This window comes from Falco naumanni, chromosome 1 (genome assembly GCF_017639655.2).
Source record: "Falco naumanni isolate bFalNau1 chromosome 1, bFalNau1.pat, whole genome shotgun sequence".
NCBI lineage: Eukaryota > Metazoa > Chordata > Aves > Falconiformes > Falconidae > Falco > Falco naumanni.
This window is the reverse complement of record NC_054054.1, coordinates 26,957,611-26,979,187: the sequence shown is the minus strand read 5'-3', so window position 1 is coordinate 26,979,187 and position 21,577 is coordinate 26,957,611. Positions and strand designations below refer to the sequence as shown.

The window sequence follows — 21,577 nt, the reverse complement described above, 5'->3', positions numbered from 1 at the left end:
CATATACACAGAGCTCTCAAGATTAGCAAACTCATACAGAAACCCCCAAAACGGAGTACTTGTGGGGTTTTTGACCAAAAAGTTGGGTATCTTCTGCAAAATGATGCATATTAGCAAGTGAAAAGGGTACTTCCATGTAGAAAGCCTTGAGGAAAAGGTTTAGAACTAGGAGTTCCAACAAATAACTACAGTTTGCTCTAAGTGTTGATTAGACCCACATATAGCTGGAGAGAAAAAGCAAATTTTCTCCTTTTTCCTCAAATGAGACGGCTACAAACAGCTCTGATCATCAGAGTTCAGTCATTCATAATACAGGTTGTAGCTATTAATCACTTCTGCAATATCAAGCTGACATAATTTTCAATGCATAATTTTCTCCATTGCTTGCAATGCTGTCACACTATGCATGCTTTGAGACAATCATGAGGTTCGACTGAGCCTGTTTTTTACATATATATATATATACACACATATAAAAATACATATACTGGTGAAGAAGCAGCAGCTTCCAGCATACTACAAAGCTCAGGAATAGGAAATGCAAAGAATGACAGGCCCCTTCAACGGTCAGTTAAGTCCTGATACCTAACTCCTTACAGGTAGAAATGGTGTCCATGGGACACAGACCTGAGTGGACACAATTTTTAATGGTTTGTGGGTTTTTTTTCCCAAACAACCACTTACCTGTCTAGAAAATAGTCTCCATTTACACTGCTTGATGCAGAACTAGTTTCTAAGTTAAAGGTCGTTAGCAGTGCATGAATTCTGCAACATAGTTTTGGGTGCTTAACCTGTACAACAGCAGCACCTTGAGCACCCAGTGAAGGTGGGGAAATGGAAGTCAGTGGAGCAAGAGTGCTCAGGAACAGGCTCACACCCTGCCACTCCAACCTCGTGTTTATTCTTTTGGCTCAGCGCCTTAGGAGGTGCATCAAGCCTTTCCCCCTGTATCTCAGCATAATAGCTTCTTTGCCTTAATAAGAAACCTAAGGTTCAGCTGTTAAGAAAGGTCCTTTTTGAACCAGTTTGAACACCAAGAAAAAAAGGGAAAAGTGAGAGCAAAATGCAATTTCCTGCTCTTGGGGTGGTTGGCTAAGAAGGGCTATAGACTGGAAGCAGTAGGAACTGCTATTAAAAAAAATAATAATTAGAAGGCAAATGCTGTGGAACATGTGTAAGAAGTCTCCAGGGCAACCTCTATATTTAGAAGGTCACTTTAAATTATCACAAACGTATTCGGTATCGTTCTGCTGTGCTTTCAGTAGAAGGCCATGTCACTAGGTTAACTCACTTTTGCTGGTTGCCTGAGGGACTGCTCAAGTTGGGCTTAGCCATGCTGACAATTTTGAGAGCGTTTTCAACCATTTGCAGCACACATCTATTTCAGTCATCTGTGTTTATTCTGTGTTGTTTGCACAGTCTCCCTCAGCCAAGATTCATGGATACTATTCCAGACTATGCCAGTCTATAATAGTAAGACTCTAAAATGTCCTGGCCAAGACAAGTATGTACAAACTTGGTTGACAAAAGAGTGTTTGAACCAATTGTGTTGAAATAGTTTGAGAATTTGCAATTTTTGCTATGAAAATCTAGTGACACCTCAAAACACAAGAGAGATTAAAATAAAGAATTATTTGCTTTGTATCCCCCAGGGTTTTTGAGACATTCAAGCCTTCTGATATAGCAACATAACTAGAAATAGGCCATTGCTTTGCAATTCGCTACATAAGAACAAAACACAAGGTTGTAATTCCCACAGAGGTTTGTAAGGCCACGAAATCTCTGCAGTGTAACTGCTGGCAGTTCATCAAATGGGTCCTTTTGCATTACAGAACTAGAAATGTTTTGGCTTAAAGAACATATTGATCATTTTCATAGAAACTAGTATGAGGGGATTCTGAAGTTACAGTTTCTGTAAAGTAAATAATACTGCATCACAAGGACGGGGGGAAGGACGTTCACATCACACAAAGCTATGTGCACTACTGGCTTGCTTTGACATTTCTAGCCACTTTATGTAGTCATACACATGTCTCAGGCTTCAAGAAAGATGCTCTATGTATGAGTATCCCCTGGCACCACACACACTGTTTTCAGTCTAATTTTCAGGCTTGAATTGAGACATGGGCTAAAACACTCTATGGATCAGCCATGCTTACTCAGAGAGCATTGAAGTCCAGAGGAGTAACATAGTGCAATCAGATTTTTATTTTACAAAAGAAGTGAAAAAAGGGAAATAAAAAGGTTTAAGTATAACATCATTCTTATCTAAAGATTTGTTGTCTTCTGCCACAACTAAGACAGGAACCATTTCCTCTGGATACCACAGAAAGTCCTTCACCATGACTCTTCCAAACAACTGGCCCCTTGTCTGACAGAGTCTCCCCATTAAAGTACTTGATGTCATTTGTTGCTTTTCATTCTTGAACTTTGGCTCTTCTTGTCAAAATAAGTTTTGCAGTTAGAGGAGACTGAACAGGAGATAAAGCCATACAAGCTATCATTGTCTTTTGACAACTCTTGTGTATCTGTAGTGGATCGAAAGTCTTGTGGTGTTTTTCTTCTATGCTTACTTCCTCTTATGGAAGTTCCCGATTATCTGCTATATCCATAGAGTAAATAGTCAAACTGTTATGCAACACCACCAAATCACAACAGATGTTGCCATGGGTATTACATACTAGAAATGACATTTATGAAGTCACAAAGAATTTAGATTTCTATTGTTTGCTAGGGATATTTGGAAATCATATTTGCTTACTATTTACAGTGGCCATACTACAGAAGTTTACATGTGCAAAATGTTCATATTTTGACACCAAGCAGAACTCTGAGCAATCCACTTCAGGAAAATGATAGAACATTCAGCATAAGAGAATTCAAGGCCACTTATGTATATACAAAGTTCTGTGGGTATGAACAGTATCTCTCAGTTAACCTAACAAGCAGGAAAAAAACTTTTAAAAATATTATGTGCTTTAGAGATACACAGTCCACTGTCTACTGTCTATAAATTATTCATAGTATTACGAGTTAAGATGAAAAAAAGCCAACAAACCCCTGCTTAGGCAAAATTAATTACAGAAAAATAATCAAGCCACATAGCTTAGAAAGAATTAGGCTTTTTAAAAACAAACAGCTTTCTTGTTTGTAATTTTCTGTAGTGTTGCTAATACAGAAGAGTTTAAGTGGAATGGCTTTTGTTTTTTCATTGTATAAGCATTAATTGTAATGACAAGACTAACTGAAGTCTGCATTTCAAGTAGAGATTTAAGCTATATGCAAAAAATGGAATATATTCATCCACAAATTGTACTTTGAATGCCAAACACATTTTCTAAGATTTCAACATAAATACAGCAATTAAATTAGAAATTAAAAGTAATATGTTGGGAATTAAAATGAGAACTTCAGGTTGCACAGCCAGACTTTCTGACCTCCTCCTGACCTTGGAATAGCAGTGTCATTCAAATTTCCCATACAGTTAACTCTAACAGAAGTCTTGTGTATTTCGATATGTATTTTTAACTCTACATGTAATAGCCATGACTGAATACATCATGCCTTCTTCATTAGCAGAAGCCGTAATTCTTATCAGCGTTGATGTATACAGGTATAAACAAATTAGTTCATAAAAATTAGTTTACATTAACCCAAATGCAAGTTACAGTCTATGTCAATCATGGGTTTTTTGCACAATTTCATTACTGGACTGAAGAGTCCTGAAAGTACATTTCCACACCTCGACCTCTCTTATAATTACATTGTTGTTCTGTTAAATTTGATCTTAATTCTGTAAATTTTGGATTTACAATGCTTGGTCTGGAGATAATTGCAACTACCTTATTACACAATTTGCTCCAAAATCCTGGCAAGTATTCACAGATATACCACTATTCAAATGTACTCTGGTGTGTTTTATGTCTCTCTAGGTTTAAAAAAAATCAGCAATTAAGCAGGTATAGGGAACTATTCTGGGTATACAGCGTGTTTGGATATATTTTTTACCCCACAGGCCAAACAACTGCAGATTGCCTAGCTTCCTTGTATTGCAATGGAGTAAAGGTTGTGAGGATCCAACTTTTAGAGGTAATTGACACTTGTGGTGTTCAACTTTGAGAACAATGTCCCAGTTCCTTTTAAAACAAATAGTAAAATTCCTGTGTGCTGATGTCATGTAAGACTGAGTGGCAAAACAGCAGCTTAGAAAGCAAACTCTTAATGAAGCATAGAAATTACAGATGCAATAATGAAGGTCTAGCAACTCTCCTGCTAAAATCATGCAGTAGGTTACTTGAGGACAGTCTGGTTGCTGACTGAGACTTTTGAGACTTTTCCTTTCTAGATTCTGCTGAATTATCCCAGCTAGTGATTTGCTCTTATAAATATTTAGGAGCATCTGTTTTACTTTTTAGGATAGATGAAATCTGGCATTTCCCCTTATTCCTCACAGTTTCAAATGCTAATTGGTATGATCTTTCTGGAAGCTGGACACTGAGCAATAAACTCCATTCCTGCAACTACACAGGAACACTGTTAGACTGGTCTTCATGACTGCCCAGGAGTGTGCGTCTATGATGTGCTCTGTTTACGTTCGCGATGCAGGAACTAGTGTTCCTCCAGACAATCTATTTGCACCCACCTTACACTGCACAGAGCGGCCCAGGAACAAAGTATTACAGACCTTTGTGCCACTTCTTCTGACTTTGGACACAACTCACCTATCTCATTCATACTCAGAACTCCCCAACCACAACATAAAAGGACTTGTTAACTGGTGCCATTGCTTGACAGTATCTTCTAGCAAAAAAGGAAAAGATAAAAATGCTGAATGGGGATTGAAAGTATGAACCGTACTGGTTCAGATTTGCATCTGACAAACCTCAGAGGAAAGGGCAGCCAACATACATCCTCCTTTCTCCCTCCCAACTTCCTGAAGCTTGGTCCTGGGGGTTCCTTTGTCACCACTTTAGCATGTGTCAAGAAGCCTCAAGGTCTGGAAATCAACACAACTGTGGAACACGGCACAAATGTCATGTTGAGGTCAGGAAGAAAATCCTTCTTGGGAAAGAATATGTGTATGAGTGTCCATATGGGGGTAGCAGAGACAGCTCAAAAGATTTGGAAATTGCACCTCTAACTGGGAAGCATGAGCTAGGATGGCTGGGCTCTGATGTAAAGGCTCCACAGAAGAGACAAATGTTCTCCACAGAAGCCTCCGTTTTCTACACCCTTGTGCCAGCAGCATTGACCTTTAAACAGTGCATGAGTAGGTTGAAGGATGCGATCAAACACCTGTACTCAGCATCATAAACCTGTATTCTGGAATACTACATCCAGTCTCCAGCTCCCCTATACAAGACTTAAGTGAATTCAGCAGGGTGTCACCAGGGCCTGGAACATCTGCCCTGTAAGGAGAGGCTGAGGGAGCTGGGCTTGTTTTGGGTAGATCTAACTGCAGCCCCAGGACTTACAAGGAGGTTACTGAGAGGACAGGGAAAGGCTCTTCATAGTATTGTATGGCAGAGGGTTCGATACTAGAACAGTGGACAGAAAAAGTTCCCTACCACAAGGACTGTCAAACATTGGAGCAGGTTGCCCAAAGAGGCTGCAGAATTGCTCTCCTTGAAGGTTTTCAAGACTCAGCTGGAATAAAAACCCTGAATGACCTGGTCTGAATTCACTGTTGATCCTGCTTTGAGCAGGAGGTCAGCCTAGATGACCTCCTGAAGTCCCTTCCACCCTCAACAATTCTGCCACTGATATAGCCCTCCCACTGCGAGAGCCTGGTCTGGGGTATTTTGGCTCCCAGGGTGGCCTGTGTGTTTCTGAGGAGGCTTTCTGTGTGCACAGGCCCAGGGGTGCAATGTGAGAACACAATGTCATATGTTCTGCAGCACAGACATGCATGAGCAGAGAAATTCTGGAAAATGGGGTCAGCCAAGCTCCTTGAGACCACACACAAATACAGCATCTGCCTGGCTTTAGGTTCTTACCCTGGCACTCCAGATGAGATAATGTAACAATACACTCCAAGGCCAATACAGTGTGGACACTGAGGATTTTATGCTCAGAGTGAGGCAGGGCTATATGAGTGCAACCCACACATTTGCAAGAACAAGCTATATATACTTCTTGCAAAGTACTATTTTAAATAAGTTTGTTCTTTTGCGGATGCATGCATGTAGGAGTGGTTTTATTTTGAAAGGCAAGCACATAAACTGGTTTCTTATTCCTGGACATACATTCTTTGGAGACTTACACAGCAGCCCTACTCTTATCATAGGCTATTGGATGCCATGTTTTCTTCATAACCTTCCTAAAATATTGATAAGAAACTTGTTGAAGAAGGGCCTGATCCTAGAGAGGCTGCTCTTCACACACACTGCCTTGAGTGGCTGATGTAGTCACTTAAAAAGACATTAATTTAGCGCCTAAGACAGAAAATGGGATAAAAGCGAATTTATGAAAAATCAACAAGAGGAAGTACATCAAATGAAGCTGATGTACAATGTGATCTTAAAGGAATTTAACCAAATTAGACTAGTAATCAAGTTCACTGACAATTCACCAATTTTAGTATTATTTTTAAAAAATTGACACTTTTACTTAGGGGAAAAAGAAAAAGAGCACTTTGTAACTTTTTCTTCAATGGACATGAACTGAGTTCTAGTCAGAAGCAAAGAATCCTTGCTATTTTACAGGTCACAGTTGCAGCAATGTAAAATAATTTGCTTGAGGTTGCTCAACCATATCAATGACATAGCAAGAAACAGAACTCAGAACTCAAAATCACTGGGTTCTCAACTTCAGAATTTTTTAAAGGTTTAAAAATTTAGACATTGTTATCTTGCCATGTAAGTATGTGGAACTTCCTATGTGGGGTATCTCCTTGAACTGAAAGAATTTGCACGATAGTTTCTTTGTTTTGATGCAGACCAAAAAAGGGCTACAGAGAAACATTTCAATAGAAACACTGTCAATACTGTCAAAATGCAGCCCTGGGAAATAAACAGAAAGCGATCATCTGCATCAACTATTCAAAAGCTCATCAGAAAGTCAGATACACAGATTTGAGCTGTACATACAACCAAAGAAGTAGAATCACAAGCATCAGTAACTGAAAACCTGCAAGAGCTGAATTACCACCCTTCCAAATATTTTCATGTTATCCTTACCAGATTAATCAGTCTTCTCATTGCATGTTCATGTGAGCAAATGCATTCACAAGGATCAAATCCACCTTCTGCCATGGTTCTCTGGATAAACCTGACTTGTCTGTGAACACCTAAGAAGGGTGAGAATAAAAGGACAATGAACTCTTTTCCAACTGACCTTATTTTCCAGACTCACACATCAAGTTTCAGTTCATTTAATGCCAGGGTGAAAAAGCAAAACAAAGCAGGGTAATCCTATTATTCATTTGGCAGCATGAATGAAGAAGGTATGTGCAGTTACATTTTGATGCTGCTGAAAGCAGTGCCTCACACAGGCTTCCTTAGAGCACCAAATAATTTTTTTACAAGAATTTGTGTCTCCCCATTGGTTTTTTCCCCACATACCACAATGAAATACATCCTAACAAACAAGAACCACAAAGATTAAATTCTGGTCTCTCATCTGCACAGTGGGACTCTTAAGTGTACGCACACAATTTGAAAAGTCAGGGGAATATGTACTCCTAAACCCTAAAAAACTGCTGGCATTCTCCCTCTGGATCAATGTACAGGAAAATAATTTAAAACCCGGTAAGTTCTTTGCTAAAGGGAGAAACAATCATCCTTGTTGTATAATGAAAGCAAGCAGCAGGGGTACAAAAGTGGATGTACTTGGAAACACTTTAAAAATGGAGCTACACACACTAATTTTAGATCAAAGAAGTAGGTCATTCACTTAGCAATACAGAAAGTTCAAAGACGCTGTAATGGACATGGTAGGGAATCAATTCTAGGTTATTCACCTGCTAAAACCACTTACACCAGACATGTCAAGCATATACAAGTATATCTTTACTATTTAACAATAACTTCCTCAGTGACTTAATTGATGGTCAAAATGGGTAACAGATTGCAAGGCATTTCTATCCTTCTGGTCAACTCAGGGATTAATTACTCTTGAATGAGGCCTCTTATGATGTATTAGATCAGTTCTGCATAATAATACCTTCAAAATATTTATGTTAACTTAGCAGCAATAAAGCTGGATTCAGACTGTTTGTGTTGCGTGCACTGGGGCACTAATGTGAGAATAGCTGGCAAGCTTAACAAATGCAGCAGCATAAAGCAGATACAACATTTCAACTTCCTAAAACAAGTAGTTTATGAAGATGGCAGCCATTTGATGAGGGTGTGCTGAATCAACAGATGTGCTCTTCATCTGTAAGCTATAAAAACTTAAGTCTTGATCACACATAAGCATTTTAATGTTTTATCTTCACTAGGAGAAAGAGAAATAACCCATATGGCTATAAGGTATCTTCATGAATGGAGAGAGATGGAAAAAAGCAAAAGCATTTCAGAAGTCCTTCCTCTGTCAATGCCTACCACTCTTCTGTATTACCCTCTGCTGTGGTGGAGACAGCCAGATAGTAAAAGAAGGTAAGAGATATCCATGTCTTCATTACAGCTTGAACATCAGTGCCCTTAATCTGCTAGGGTCTCCACTTTTTAAAAAAGAATACTGGAAACTGGAAAAAGAGTTTAAAAAAAATTATACTGAAGGGGTGGAGGAAAAGTTCTTTGCCTAGACACTAAGGAAGAGTAATCTGGCAATGTAGTGAAAAGACAACAGAGATTACTTGATTATGTAGCATACAAGTACCTTTGCATAGAAAAATAAACCTGAGTATTGAGAAGTTTTTCAATGAACAGGTCATCAAGAACCAATGACCGGAAGCTGTAATCAACCAAATTCAAAAGAGAAGCAAGGCATACAATTTTATCATTACAGTAACCGATCAGTGCAACAAACTGCCAAAGAAGGGGTGGATTTCCCATCTCTCAATCCATTCAGATGTGCTTCAGTCAGATACAGGTTATTGAGTAAAGTACAGAAGCACCCAGGTTTAGATATAATGTTCTCCAATATACAGATCACAGGAGATGCTCCAATGATTCTTTTTGAGAGTTAATTATAAAGCTACTACACTAACTTTCATGATATTATTGCAGAACCAGTAGAACTGCATGACAGCAATAGAAGAAATTTTTTAACTACACAAGCCCCCTGGATGATAGCCAACATCATCCAGAAGAGCCTTTCTAAAACTATCTTAGCACGACGAACAGGTAAAAGCACTGATTGCTAAATAGTGCAAAATGGTCTCTCTGGACACAATGCTGACATCCAAAAGAAGGTATTTGAACCAGGAAAGTTGCAAAAGAATATTTCGTTGTAACTGGAAAGAATTTAGGAGTCAGTAACACATAATAATGTCACAGCAATTAACAGAGGAGTGTGTATATATGACTACAAGAAATCGAAACATCAGGTAAGAGTCATCAGAACAAAACCAGGCAAACATTCTTTGTAGAGCATACAACTGAAAAAAACCAGACAATAAACAGGGGAAAATAATCTGTCATACAACATTTAAGTGGAGGTGTGCTAGAAGGAATTTACCCTAAGACATCTGAATTGTACAGGAAAAATTACCTTAATGAGCTAAAAATAAAGAAGAACACATGTCACCAAGTAAAATGCCATCCAAACTTTCAACAAAAGATCCCTTACAAGCTTTCTCACACTCACATGAGGCTGAAAGGAATCATCCTCTATCTTCCCTTCCTCCAAGCCTCTGACAACCTCTTTCATTGGCAAAGGACTGAAGATGGACCATCTATTCTGGGAACAGCATTAGGTTTTCCCCTGATACAGTTGCTAAACTTGGGTTATTTTACTACTTAAAAAAAACGAACCAACATCTAACTAATCCCCTCTATGCTATTATTTTTTGCTGGGAACTGAAGGAAACAGATTTTCTATGTGGCTGACCAGTTACAAAGAAGAGAGACCCACTCCATGCTATACGATGATTTTCACTTGCAAACTGACACTCTCATGTCCATATTCCTCATTAAAGCATTTTTGGCTTAATAACTGTATTATTTGTAACACACTTTGAATGTATAAAGTACTAAATATCAACTAGGCTGTGTAATCAGATCCTTAAGTTTATCAATGTTTTGTGACCTTTCTAAGATTTGGTAATAAGAGACTAGTACTTTTACATATCACAGAGCAGGATTCCTTGGCTCCACTGTGTGCTCTTCAGCAGCCTGTTTGTATCAAAAATCTGTTCCAGAATTGCAATGTGCTTCCTGCCTGCCTCCCAGCACTTCCAATTGTCTGATCTCACGTCAGCGGCTAACTTGTTCTGCCCAGCTCTGACCTCTTTGCTGTGAGTCACACCAGCTCTCCACCTTTTGCAAATAGAGTTGTTCTACAGTCTATCGCAGAAAATGGGAGGATGTGCTCTGTTCTCTTCCTCATGACCCAGAGAAAGAAAAGAAAAGCTTGTACTTTTATTTTATTTTACTTATTTTTCTGTATGTTTTCTTTTTATTGCTACTGTGTTTTTCTTGAAATTTATAGAGCAACTGGTAAGACCACAGCAATTGGTAAGGCTATGATGTCTAATACCTGCAAGTACTCTGAGTTACTTTTACTCTACTTAAAATTACTGTATTTTGGGTTGGCCATATTACTGCTAGTACAGTATTTAATTCATAGGGTTTACAAACAGCTGGAAGATACATTTGGTAAATACGACAAAGCTCTCACTGTTAACAGCTGGGAAGGTATATATTATGGCCTCTAGACTAAGCAAACTGATAGAGAGCATAATAAAAGAGAGAATTAGTAAATGTGGACAAATATGATGTACCATCAAAGAGTCAATACGACCTTTCTAGTGTAAAGAGGCCCACAGAGGCAATCATAAAGAGTACTACTGAAATTAAAATACTGTAATCAGAGACAGAATTACTACAATTCGGGAGTAAAGTGGAGGATGGTCTCTGATCCACCATTACCTTTTGACTTGAGCATCTATTTGAAATTGTAGGCAATGAAGCCATATTGAAAAATATTTCTAGTCTCTCATGATTTAAAAATATAGCACTCGGTTATAGTAATTATTGCAAATTGTTTCTTCTTTTATTATCTTCCCCAATGCCAGCCCTACAGCTGTGTACTATATTTTATACACTCTACTATCAGAAAAGCAATCTTTATGGCTACAATCTGATTGGTTTTTTTGTACCTGGAGACTCTTCTGTATTTTAAATTATTGCAATGACTGTACATTATTTCCCAATTCAGCAACACCTCTCCTGAGTAAATAGCATGCAGCTGGTGAGCTCTGGGAGACTGAAATTATACTTTGCTTCTCCACCCTAATCATTGCGAAACTGAATTCCTTTCTAGCATAAAGGCAAACAAGAAGTTTTGTCAATTTTTCATGTGCTGGATGCCCTCCAATGTGACTCCAACATGATGCTGATTAGCAAGATAATCAAAGTGCACATACTGGTAATCTCTACTTCTTGGTATAAAGGAGGTGTAAAAATATTTGTGATTTCAGTATTCAAAGAAACACTCACTCTGTATGATACATAAATCAGAGTCACGGCAGATTTATCATGGACTAAACCTAGCATCTTCAGCATCAAAACCTCTAAGCCCTAAGATCTTTCCTGGATCCAGGACTTTTAAAATATAGACTATCATATACACAATACATACAATGGATGAAGATTTCCTCTGCTAAGAACTATTTTGGCTGTGATGCTATTTTCTTGAAGATTGAAGGTAAAAAATCCTTGGGAGCAAAATACCTCACAGCACAGCAGACAAGTAACAGAATCTTTCCACATTAATTTGAAGAGCTATAAAACCCTCTTCAGCTCCTTGTTACTGTTTTTCAGCCAACTGCAATAACTCAAAGCACAATTGTCAAATATTTCTAACAAGCCATAAAGTTAAATCTGCTTTTGAGCTCAGAACTCACCTGGACACGACTCTGCAACCTGCTCTAGGTGAACCTGCTTTACCAAGGGCTTGGACTAGATGATCTCCAGAGGTCCCTTCCAAGCCTGATCATTCTGTGATTCTGTGATTCAGTTTGAGAGAAGTGTGGCAGAACAAATGAAAATATGTATAGAATTTAAAATAAAAATGTAGAAAGAAAGCAAATGACTTGTTATGCCTCTGCATGCATTCTGAAAAATTATAAAGGGCTAAAATAGCAAAAGCTATACACAAAGCATGAACAATTAATTGCCCCAAAGATAAAATGTTCATTTTTATCTTACTGTCAGAGGCAGAAACCCTCTTTCCTATACTCTTCCATGATCTCCTATCCAGCTTTCCATAAGAAGGATTTGTTCTCTTGCCTTTTAACCTGCACTTAATCTTAGTATCCATGTTTTCTTACAATACCTGACCTGTTTAGTAATTAATTTTCTTCATAGCATACCCCAAGTTTCGTTCTTCTGTATAATATTACCCACCTCCAAGTATTCTCTTCTAGCATGTAAAACATCCTGCACATTGGCCTTGAGTAGCATAACACCCTTGCAATCCTGCATATGAAGTCCTGTCCCAGAGAAACTGCAGCTATGTGACCACAGTACCCATTAACCAAGGAAGTGGAAATTTGCTTCAGTTAGAGCAAGAAGAGACTGCTATGATCAGCTTCTCATAAAGCATCTCATCACTGCTTTTATAGGATTTTTTTTTTCCCCCTCCTTGGCCACTCTGTCCCCCTGGGTACCATTAGTACTCCAGGGGCAACTGGCATCTCAGCTGACTCTTTACTGGGCAATTCAAAATGCTTCTGGTACAAGCGGTTACACAAAAATCTGTTTTTAATCCTGCCTCTTCTAGGGACTGGGCTCACCTAGTCACCTAGAGCCCTGCCTAGTCACACAAAATCCAATTCAACATCAATTAGGTATACAGTAAAATAATACATAAAGGTATCTGCAGTAGGGCAATGTTGCTTACTAGTGACCAAGCAAACAAGAGGAGCCTAAACATTAAAATCAAGTGAATCCCAAACTCAGAATTTTCTGTATTTCTTACATACCATATCTTCCTGTTGATTTCTATCATCTATAATTTTTGTACTACATGTACATCCAGCATCCCACAGAATCCTGAGTGTTTTGTTAGTCTTTTGATGAACCACCTACATCCAACTCACTAGCCTATTTGACCTCCTATTATTTCAGTTTTACAGCTAAACTTCATAAGACAGGTCAGGGAATTTTATCCATTGATTTCTGCAACAAGTTTCTCTTCAGACTGGGTTAAAGTATAGAGGGGAGAAATTAACATGCATGGATTTGGGGTTTCTCACTTAAAAAACAAACAAACCAGAGATATGTATAGACAGGACTGACTGATTTAACCTGCAGAGATCTTTGTGATATTTCTAGGTTTTTTACATTGCTACTACCTGAAATACAGCACATTTTCTCCACCAGAGCAGTATAAAGGAGGAACAAGGCAGAAATGGTAACAGAGCCATAATAAAGCAAAGGAAGGGAATAACTAATCACAGGATAAAACTACAGTACAGTATATGAAAGCAAAAGTGTTTGTAGCTAAATAGGGAAGAAATATCACAAAAGGAACTACAGAAACAGGGAGAAAATAAAGAGAAAAATAAGCAGTAACTTAAAATAATAACTGCTGTTCTGTCTGAAGTTAATGGATGCATGAATCTAAGGCAAGGGGGGAGGACACTGCACTAAAAATTAATCTAGAAGCCGAAGGCCTGGCATGAGTAACCAGTGGAGGTGGTCTGCATTTTTTTATACAAGAGTTTTAAGTTGTAAGAGTTATAGAGCTGGCAAAAACAAGCTTTAAGTTTTCTACGGAAACTTCTTTTACAAAGCAACTTCCTCTGTTCAAACGAGGCTATAAATAGAATCTGTAAATAAAGAGTAATCTTGTACACAAATTGACACTAATTAAAACATTCCAAGGATCTGTTATCCGCTGTTACTGTAATTTAGAAAGTTCATGTAAATATTCCCTCCTAGAACTTCAGTCTGAAACACTGCAACATTATTCTTGGCATTTTTATAATGGTAATTTTAAACCTCTTTTACTAACAAGGCAAAAGAAGCTCTCTCCCATCAACTATCACATGCTTACAGCTCGATCCTACTTTTACTGAAACAAATACCAGCACTCCCTTTGGCTTCAGTGGATCTAGTTCTGCAAGGTCACAGACCTCTAGAGGACTATTGATGACCAGGCCTCCTCCTGGGCATAAAATTGAGTTTTCAGGACAAAAGAAAACCAGCTGTCTGACTGGGCAGCAAAAGCAGGATATAAATGTGGGTCCTGCCAGGAGGAGTGCTGCCACAGTGAAGTGTGGCTCCAATTACAGCTTTCTTCAACTAATTGTCCCAGTTCAGATCATCCATGTAGCTTTTCTAGGGAAAAGAGCTGCAATAATTTTGATGGCTGATACAATACCCCAAATGGGTTCTTAGACATAGCAACACTTTCAGAGCTCTCCTTTTCACTTTCCCTATAATTCCAGGGGGCAGGGGAAGAAAGCAGCTGATTTTATACTTGAAAGCATCAGCACATCTCCCTGGACTTCCAGCTGTAGTCTAATGAGTTGGCAAGTGTATTTTTGCACTACAACTTTTCTCAGGATAATTAACAAGATCTAAGATGAACTTTTCCATGCAGATCAAGCTAAGCCAGTTCCTTCCCTCACCGGAAAGTCAGTGCCTAACCATGCACACAGATGTATGCAACTGGTGCTGTTCTTGTTGGTTTCAACAGAGATATCAAGACCAGTAGGAGCTCCACAAGAGGACTGCTCACCAGCCACATCCTGCTCAAGGCATACTAGTGGGTAACTTTACTACTGTCCCACAAATAATTTGCTAAGTAAATTATGAATTAATTTTCCAGTGTCATCCATCTGGTACTTCTTACAAATGCTAATTTAATACAAAACAACTCCTTAAAAATAGAAGCAAAGACAAAGAGACTAAGAAATGCTGAGCCAGCCACTGAAGGATACTATAGTGACATGCCAAAATCAGGGAAGGAGCTTCTGAGCAGGGACAGGCTCAGAACTGAGAAGTGCGCTAAAGACCTGCCTGATGTTTTTTTCTGATGGTCCCACAAGACTGCTGCAGTACTGGAACATCCCTTGTCCCCACAGCCCTCATCCACCTCTGTGTGACCACCACAACATCGAGAGCAGGTGACCTGAGATGCATCAGTTCAACACAAGGGTATATCAGGGAAATACAGAAGATGTCACAGATGCTTCCTTCAGTCTAAGTAAGGTTCATCAGCGTGAAGTACATCTCTCAGAGGACAAGAACCCACACATTAAACCCCCCACATTGTTCCAGTACTGTTTCCCATCCTCCTTTTCATGGGCAGTCCCCAGTATGTGAGGAGAGCGAGATAGATTCCAGGCTTTAAGGCTATAAGGCTGATGTCAGTGATCAAAACTGAACTCCCCAAGGGAGCTAAATAAAACCCACCAAGATTAAAAAAAGCTATTTACTTATTTCCATGCAGGTGGCTTAACATTTCCTCTGGGCAAAACACTTGAAAAGGAGCTAATTATGCACATCCAGTCATGGACAAAAAAGCAGTCCAGCTATTTTAGAATTCATTTACTGATATTTGATACAGAATGTTATTGCCAAACTCCAGCTGTCAGCATTTGGTCATCCTTTTGTTAAAATGATGACATTTTTCTGGAAGAAATCTCTTGCAATATGAAAGCTAATTAAGAGAAGATGTCAATGACACAGAACATTGTCCAAGAATAATACCCTCTTTCTGCTAAGTAAATGCTTCGGCTTTACTTTAACATTTCTAGTGTAGCAGGCTGTGACAATGGTCTAGGACAACAAAATTATTCCTATTGTACTGAATGACTAAAGGCTATTTAATCATTTTGTTTGACATGTGTTAATGCACAAGGGTGGGCTATCCTCTGTAAAATTACTAATACAATGTATTTCAATCAGATTACAGAGCAAACTGGGAGCCCTCTCCTGTGGCCTTCAGTAAGGCAAGAACTCTCATTGACTTTAACGGGATTTTCCACTTGAGTGGTAAGTAGAAGAGCCAGCTCCTAGGCAAATCTGCTTACTCTCCTACTTTTGGTTAGTGGCTCTGGTGCTACAGACTGCCCCACTGCTCGTATCAACATTCCTTTTCCCATTCCCCAGCAACAATTGCCAATCTCCTAAATTCAGCACCCCTGCAGCTGTACAAGCGATGCACTGCTGCTGGAGCAAGACATACCGAATCTGAAACCCCTGCCAAAAGCACTTCTGCACCAGCAGTGAGAGGACACCCATGCTGTGCCGTGCCAACCAGGGCTACAAGCTTGTATTGCAATGTTTTGGCAGGCCTGATCCTGAACAAGTGGTCACGCCCAAAAGAGGAGCTGGCCTTTCCAGGGAGCAGACTTTTGCAGGGAAACAGAAATAAAGGGTACTGCCCGCAGACGGAAAATGGCAGAGGAGACATCTCATACTAGCCTCCCCACGCAAGCAGAACAGGGAAACCAACGTTGCTGTTGGTTACCCCACCCCAGAGATGTTTTGCACTTAACTTTTGGGCTTCATAATACAAAACTAATAATTTACTTTAAAAGATTAAGTACGGAAAAAGAATACGTCCCCATAACAAACTATGTAACCTATCCATAAAACAGATTCCAAGAATTATGAATCAAAATTACAATTAAAATGCTCAAACGTACCAAAGCAGCCTGAAAGCTCGAAGTAGATCCAACTTTAAAGTTCGCCCAGTGAAACTCAGAACTCAAACTCATGAACAAAATACCATGGTGTAACAAAACCACTGCATACCAGCTGAGCTGTGGCAACAGTCCACACATACACTCTTAGCCCATGGGAACAGTGAGCGAACATGACTTTGCTTAGCCCATAAGAGAAAAAGGTTAAACTGAGCCACTTCAGAGCTGCCCTGAGCTACACATGAGCATCCAGACAGTTACCACAGCTCAGGTGGCCTGCAATAACTCATTATTTTGAAGTAATTTCTTTGAAGGGTCAACCATTTGGAGACTTTTAGACATTTAATCTCTTTGCAAAAATAAACATTAAAAACTTATTTTATTCACTCCTTTACAAAAATGTACAGTTTCAAAACAATACAATGAAAGTTTTTCCACTATATTGAGCCAACAAGTGTAGCGCTAAACCATGAGCTATTAAGTTTTTTAAGACTTGTTTATTAAGAACACAATTGTTTGGATTATAAAATATCATACTAAATCCTTAAAACTGTAAAAACACACTATTCCTTAATGTTACTCCAATCACATACAAACACAAAATTATACTGAAATTCTTTGGAATATTTTCATTATTTTTTCCTCCAGAGATGACATATGTTTCTAATAAGTTGCCACTGAGCAAACAGATTTAGCAGGGTAGCAGCATGCTGAGAAAGATAGCAGGATTTTCAATTTTCAGATGAAAGCAGCTCTATTCCCTGGCAGCCCTACTCCTAACCCCTTTAGGCCAGATCAAATTTTATCTGAAGCTAGCGGGTGCCTGTCTTTGACTTCAAGGGAAGTTGAATGAGGTTTTCTACATACCTGCAGTAAACAGTCTGAAGCTTATCAATTAGAGTATTTTTAATCAGTACTTATACCAGAGGGAATCTGTAGCAATTAACAGGATTTCTGGGCTTGGTTATTTACATATGTTTAGCTAAAAGATGACCCAGTTTTTACCAGAGAATAACATCCATCTAATTCAGCAGACTCCCAGACTAGTTTAGATTATCAGAAGGGAAGTGCTATGCAAATTACACAAGGCTCCCCTGCACCTACTAGCAATAGATTTTAAAATCTATTACATTAATTTGCACAAGGAAAATCTACGGTACTATTTCACAAGATCAGGATTAGTTTGCAGCACACATCTCACCTTCAGCTCCACAGTTTTCCCACAGGAAAGAAGGCCTTTTTCGACTTTAGACACTTTTGTTCTACATACTAACTTGAAATTGAAGCATCTGACAATCTCCATGGCTCAAGAGAAGTCTATGTATAAGAATATTTCCGTATTTCATGGAGCTCTCTGATAAAAGCTTTATCTAGTATTTTCAAATAGTGGTGCTTAATGACAGGTGCCATCTAATCAGTCTCACCAAGATATGAAAAGTCTATGTATAAGAATATTTCCGTATTTCATGGAGCTCTCTGATAAAAGCTTTATCTAGTATTTTCAAATAGTGGTGCTTAATGACAGGTGCCATCTAATCAGTCTCACCAAGATATGAAAATGATGAGCCTCTAACAACGCTGTAACCACTTGCACTTGAATTCTTGTTAAACTAAGGCCCCTGGCACCAGGAAACTTTGTTTCACACTTGATTTAGTTCAACTATTTGAAGAGCTAACGCCCAACTTTCCTTCATATCTTCATGTAATTCCATTTGGACAGCTGTTTTTTCCCTAAACGAACTCCTTTAACATATGAAAACTGACATAAATTATTTTATCAAGTTCTCTAAAAATATTGCCTTGCTAAAAATAAAGCTGTCATGATTAACTAGCTGGAAATATATGAATATATACATGTGAATATATGAACAAAAAAGACCAAAGCTCTGTTACTAGAGAGAGGACTGTATTTGAAAAGATTCAACAAATAAAGCATTGCAGCTGCTTATATCATGTAAAAGTTTGGTGCTACATTTTTGTACAGCTTTTCTGTTCCTTCTGATAAAATCTTTTCTTTCCTAGGAGAGCTCAGTGCTTTGGGTCTGACATTTGTCTAGCAGTTTTATAAAGTACGAATGAAACTATATTTAGCTCCAGAAAGCCATGTTTTTTAATGCATGCAAAGCTGCAGAAGAATCAGAACTAATCTTAATGAGGAAAACTTTTATCAAGTGTAATTCTATCTGTTTCCACCCAAATGGGACTAATTTGCTCCATTATCTGTAAAAATACCAGCTACATACTTTGACTAAAGCCTCTGAAACGTATTTGTTCAATTAATAACCATGCACATGTACAACCACTCAATCATGCCAGAGGCTGCTCTCCAAGCATCTTCAAGTCTTTCATGAAAAGCCATATCAAGCAGCACTAAGGGACCTCCTGCTTGCCCCAGTCAATATTGTGGAGCAAGTGATAAGATGGAAAGAGAAGGATAGGACCACACTGCTCCTAAGGTCCACCAGAAGTAAGACTAAGACTAAAACTAATCCTCCTCATATCCCTGACTGTATTCCTTCATAATGAGGAGCTAAAGAGTCTTTTCTTCAAATGAGGCTCCTTGGGAACTGGGGAAGCTAGCTCAAGGTGAATCAAGTCACAGAAGCTGAAGGAGCTGTTCTGGGGAAAGACTTTTTTTTTTTTTACCTGAACAAGGATTGCAAGATTTAGCTCTGTGGGGTAATCTTACAAAGTTTCCTTAGCTTCCTCTGTACTTATAGAGGACTTGGGAGCACTTGGATCTTCCACCAAGTACTCAATGTCTTGCAGAATCAAGTGCCTCATTAGCAATTAGATATATCTTTATGAATTAATAAATTGTATCTATAACCTAGGAAGTTAAAATAGAAAGTGTGCTTAACATCAAGTGTAACAGCATGTATGTAAATGCATGTATGCAAAGCAGGCTCACAAGCTCTCTGATTTACTTCCCAAGCAGAATATGGGCAGATGACATCCATTTTTTTAAATGAATCTGTCAAAATATTTTTGTATTTGTTGTGATGAGTAATCTGATAAATGTTCAAAACATACACAGTAAGAATCTGATACTTGGTATCGCCAGGGCACAGCACACCTTCTCCATTCATACACACTTTTAAGAAGATAAAGAGGATCTTGCTGTTTTCATTGTACTGGCCCTGTGAAGACTCATGATGTTGTTAGGCTCAGTTCTGCTACGATGAACTTCAGCAGAGACAAAATTTGGTCTTTAAGAATATATGTCAAGTACCTAAAATACCTAGGAGGGAAAATTCTGAAACTAAACTCTGGTTTATTACACATCTTTTATGCAAATAACAGTCACACATCACTAATTCTGAAGTCTAAATATATGAAAGTAGAAACTGAGGTGTTAATAATAAAACAATTAGTCAGTTCAAAACTAACTTTCTCTAAACTCAAATACTGACCTTTTGAAAGCAGGTACAACAATTACAAAGTGATTAAAACCATAATGCATTTTGAAATTGGTTTTACGTAGACTACTTCTTTAACAACAAGTATATTATTCTTAGTTTTCTCTCAGAATGAGGGAAGAACATGGACTGCAGAATGTTGCCCATGTAACTGGGTCATGCACTTTGGACTTAGCGGACTTGATTATGGTTTGATTAAGGTACTGCAAAACCGTCACAACGTGTATGGTATAAGGAATATCATAGAACCATGTCTATTGTATTTGTTTCTATAATTAGCAAAGTAACATCCAGCTAGGCTAAAATAAGATCCACCCAGAGCTACAGAATAGCTGCTACCATCACCTCAGTTCTAAAGCAGAACCTCTTGGTTTACAGTCCCGAGTGGGTCAGGGATGTCCCTGCCTGCCAGAGAAGCACATGTGACGATACTTTGTGGAATGACCAGTAACACATCCAGCATGGCTTTGCACTTGTTTAGCACCTCATACAAAATGATCTTAACTACTTAAAATACAGAAATTCATATCACTCTCAAGTTAGGCAAAAGTTGTAAATCTCCTGTTTGACAAAACAGGGCAAAAAGAACCAAAGAGGTTGGACTCGTCCATCTCAGAGGCAGAGGAAGGAACACCACTCAGGACTGAACCAACTAATGTACTGCTAACATTACAATCACTATTATTTTGCCAACTGCTTCTACTATTTAAAGCTGTGTTGTCAGTGACAGGGTCACCTTTTTAAATCAATCATCAACAATAACTTCATTTCTTTCGTCTTGACAGGTCACAAGAATTAGATGAAATTACCAAGGATTTATTCACTCTCACTATATATAGGATGAAATCAAAAGTAAGATTTTTTTATTATTTATTTTTTTTAACTTGATGTCTCCTTTTGGGAAGTAACAGAAATGAGTAAAGGTGGGTAGTAATCTAATAGCTAAGCATGTAAAGACTTCTAAGATGTAACCTACTAATGTTCACTGCAGATACGCACCTTCCCCAGTACACACACTAATAATATTAACATATTAAGATTAATTAAGCTATTAAGACCAAAAAAGTTTGATGTCCTCACCTCTAAAAACTGCAGATTGTTTTCAAGACTTATCTATATTCATAGACATGGATGTTCAGCCAGTATACAACACAAACAAACAGTCCCTACACCCAGAAATCTATAATTTAAAAGACAATTCTGAAGACTGACTAGACAAACAGGTGTTTGCCAGGAAACAAAAGTTTTTGATGCAGGTCACGTGCCACATTCTTGTGGAAGCGGTGGTTAGCTGAGGCCTCAGAACTGCTGTGGAAGGCAGCAGCTGAGCTGCAGGGCAAGACATCTGGGAAACCTGGCATGGTGACCACTGCAGAGGAATGACCATGGACAA

At 38.6% G+C, this 21,577-nt stretch overlaps 1 protein-coding gene across 5 annotated transcripts in view; it reads right to left on the bottom strand.

Annotated features, from left to right (window-relative positions):
- The window catches only part of SMIM14 (small integral membrane protein 14), a 55,608-nt gene that overhangs the window by 18,490 nt on the left and 15,541 nt on the right, over nucleotides 1–21,577 (bottom strand). For all 5 annotated transcript variants that reach the window (XM_040587170.1, XM_040587179.1, XM_040587162.1 and 2 more), the window contains one exon: nucleotides 7,179–7,288. In XM_040587170.1, the coding sequence (XP_040443104.1) occupies nucleotides 7,179–7,288 (110 nt within the window). The remainder of the gene's footprint in view (nucleotides 1–7,178; nucleotides 7,289–21,577) is intronic.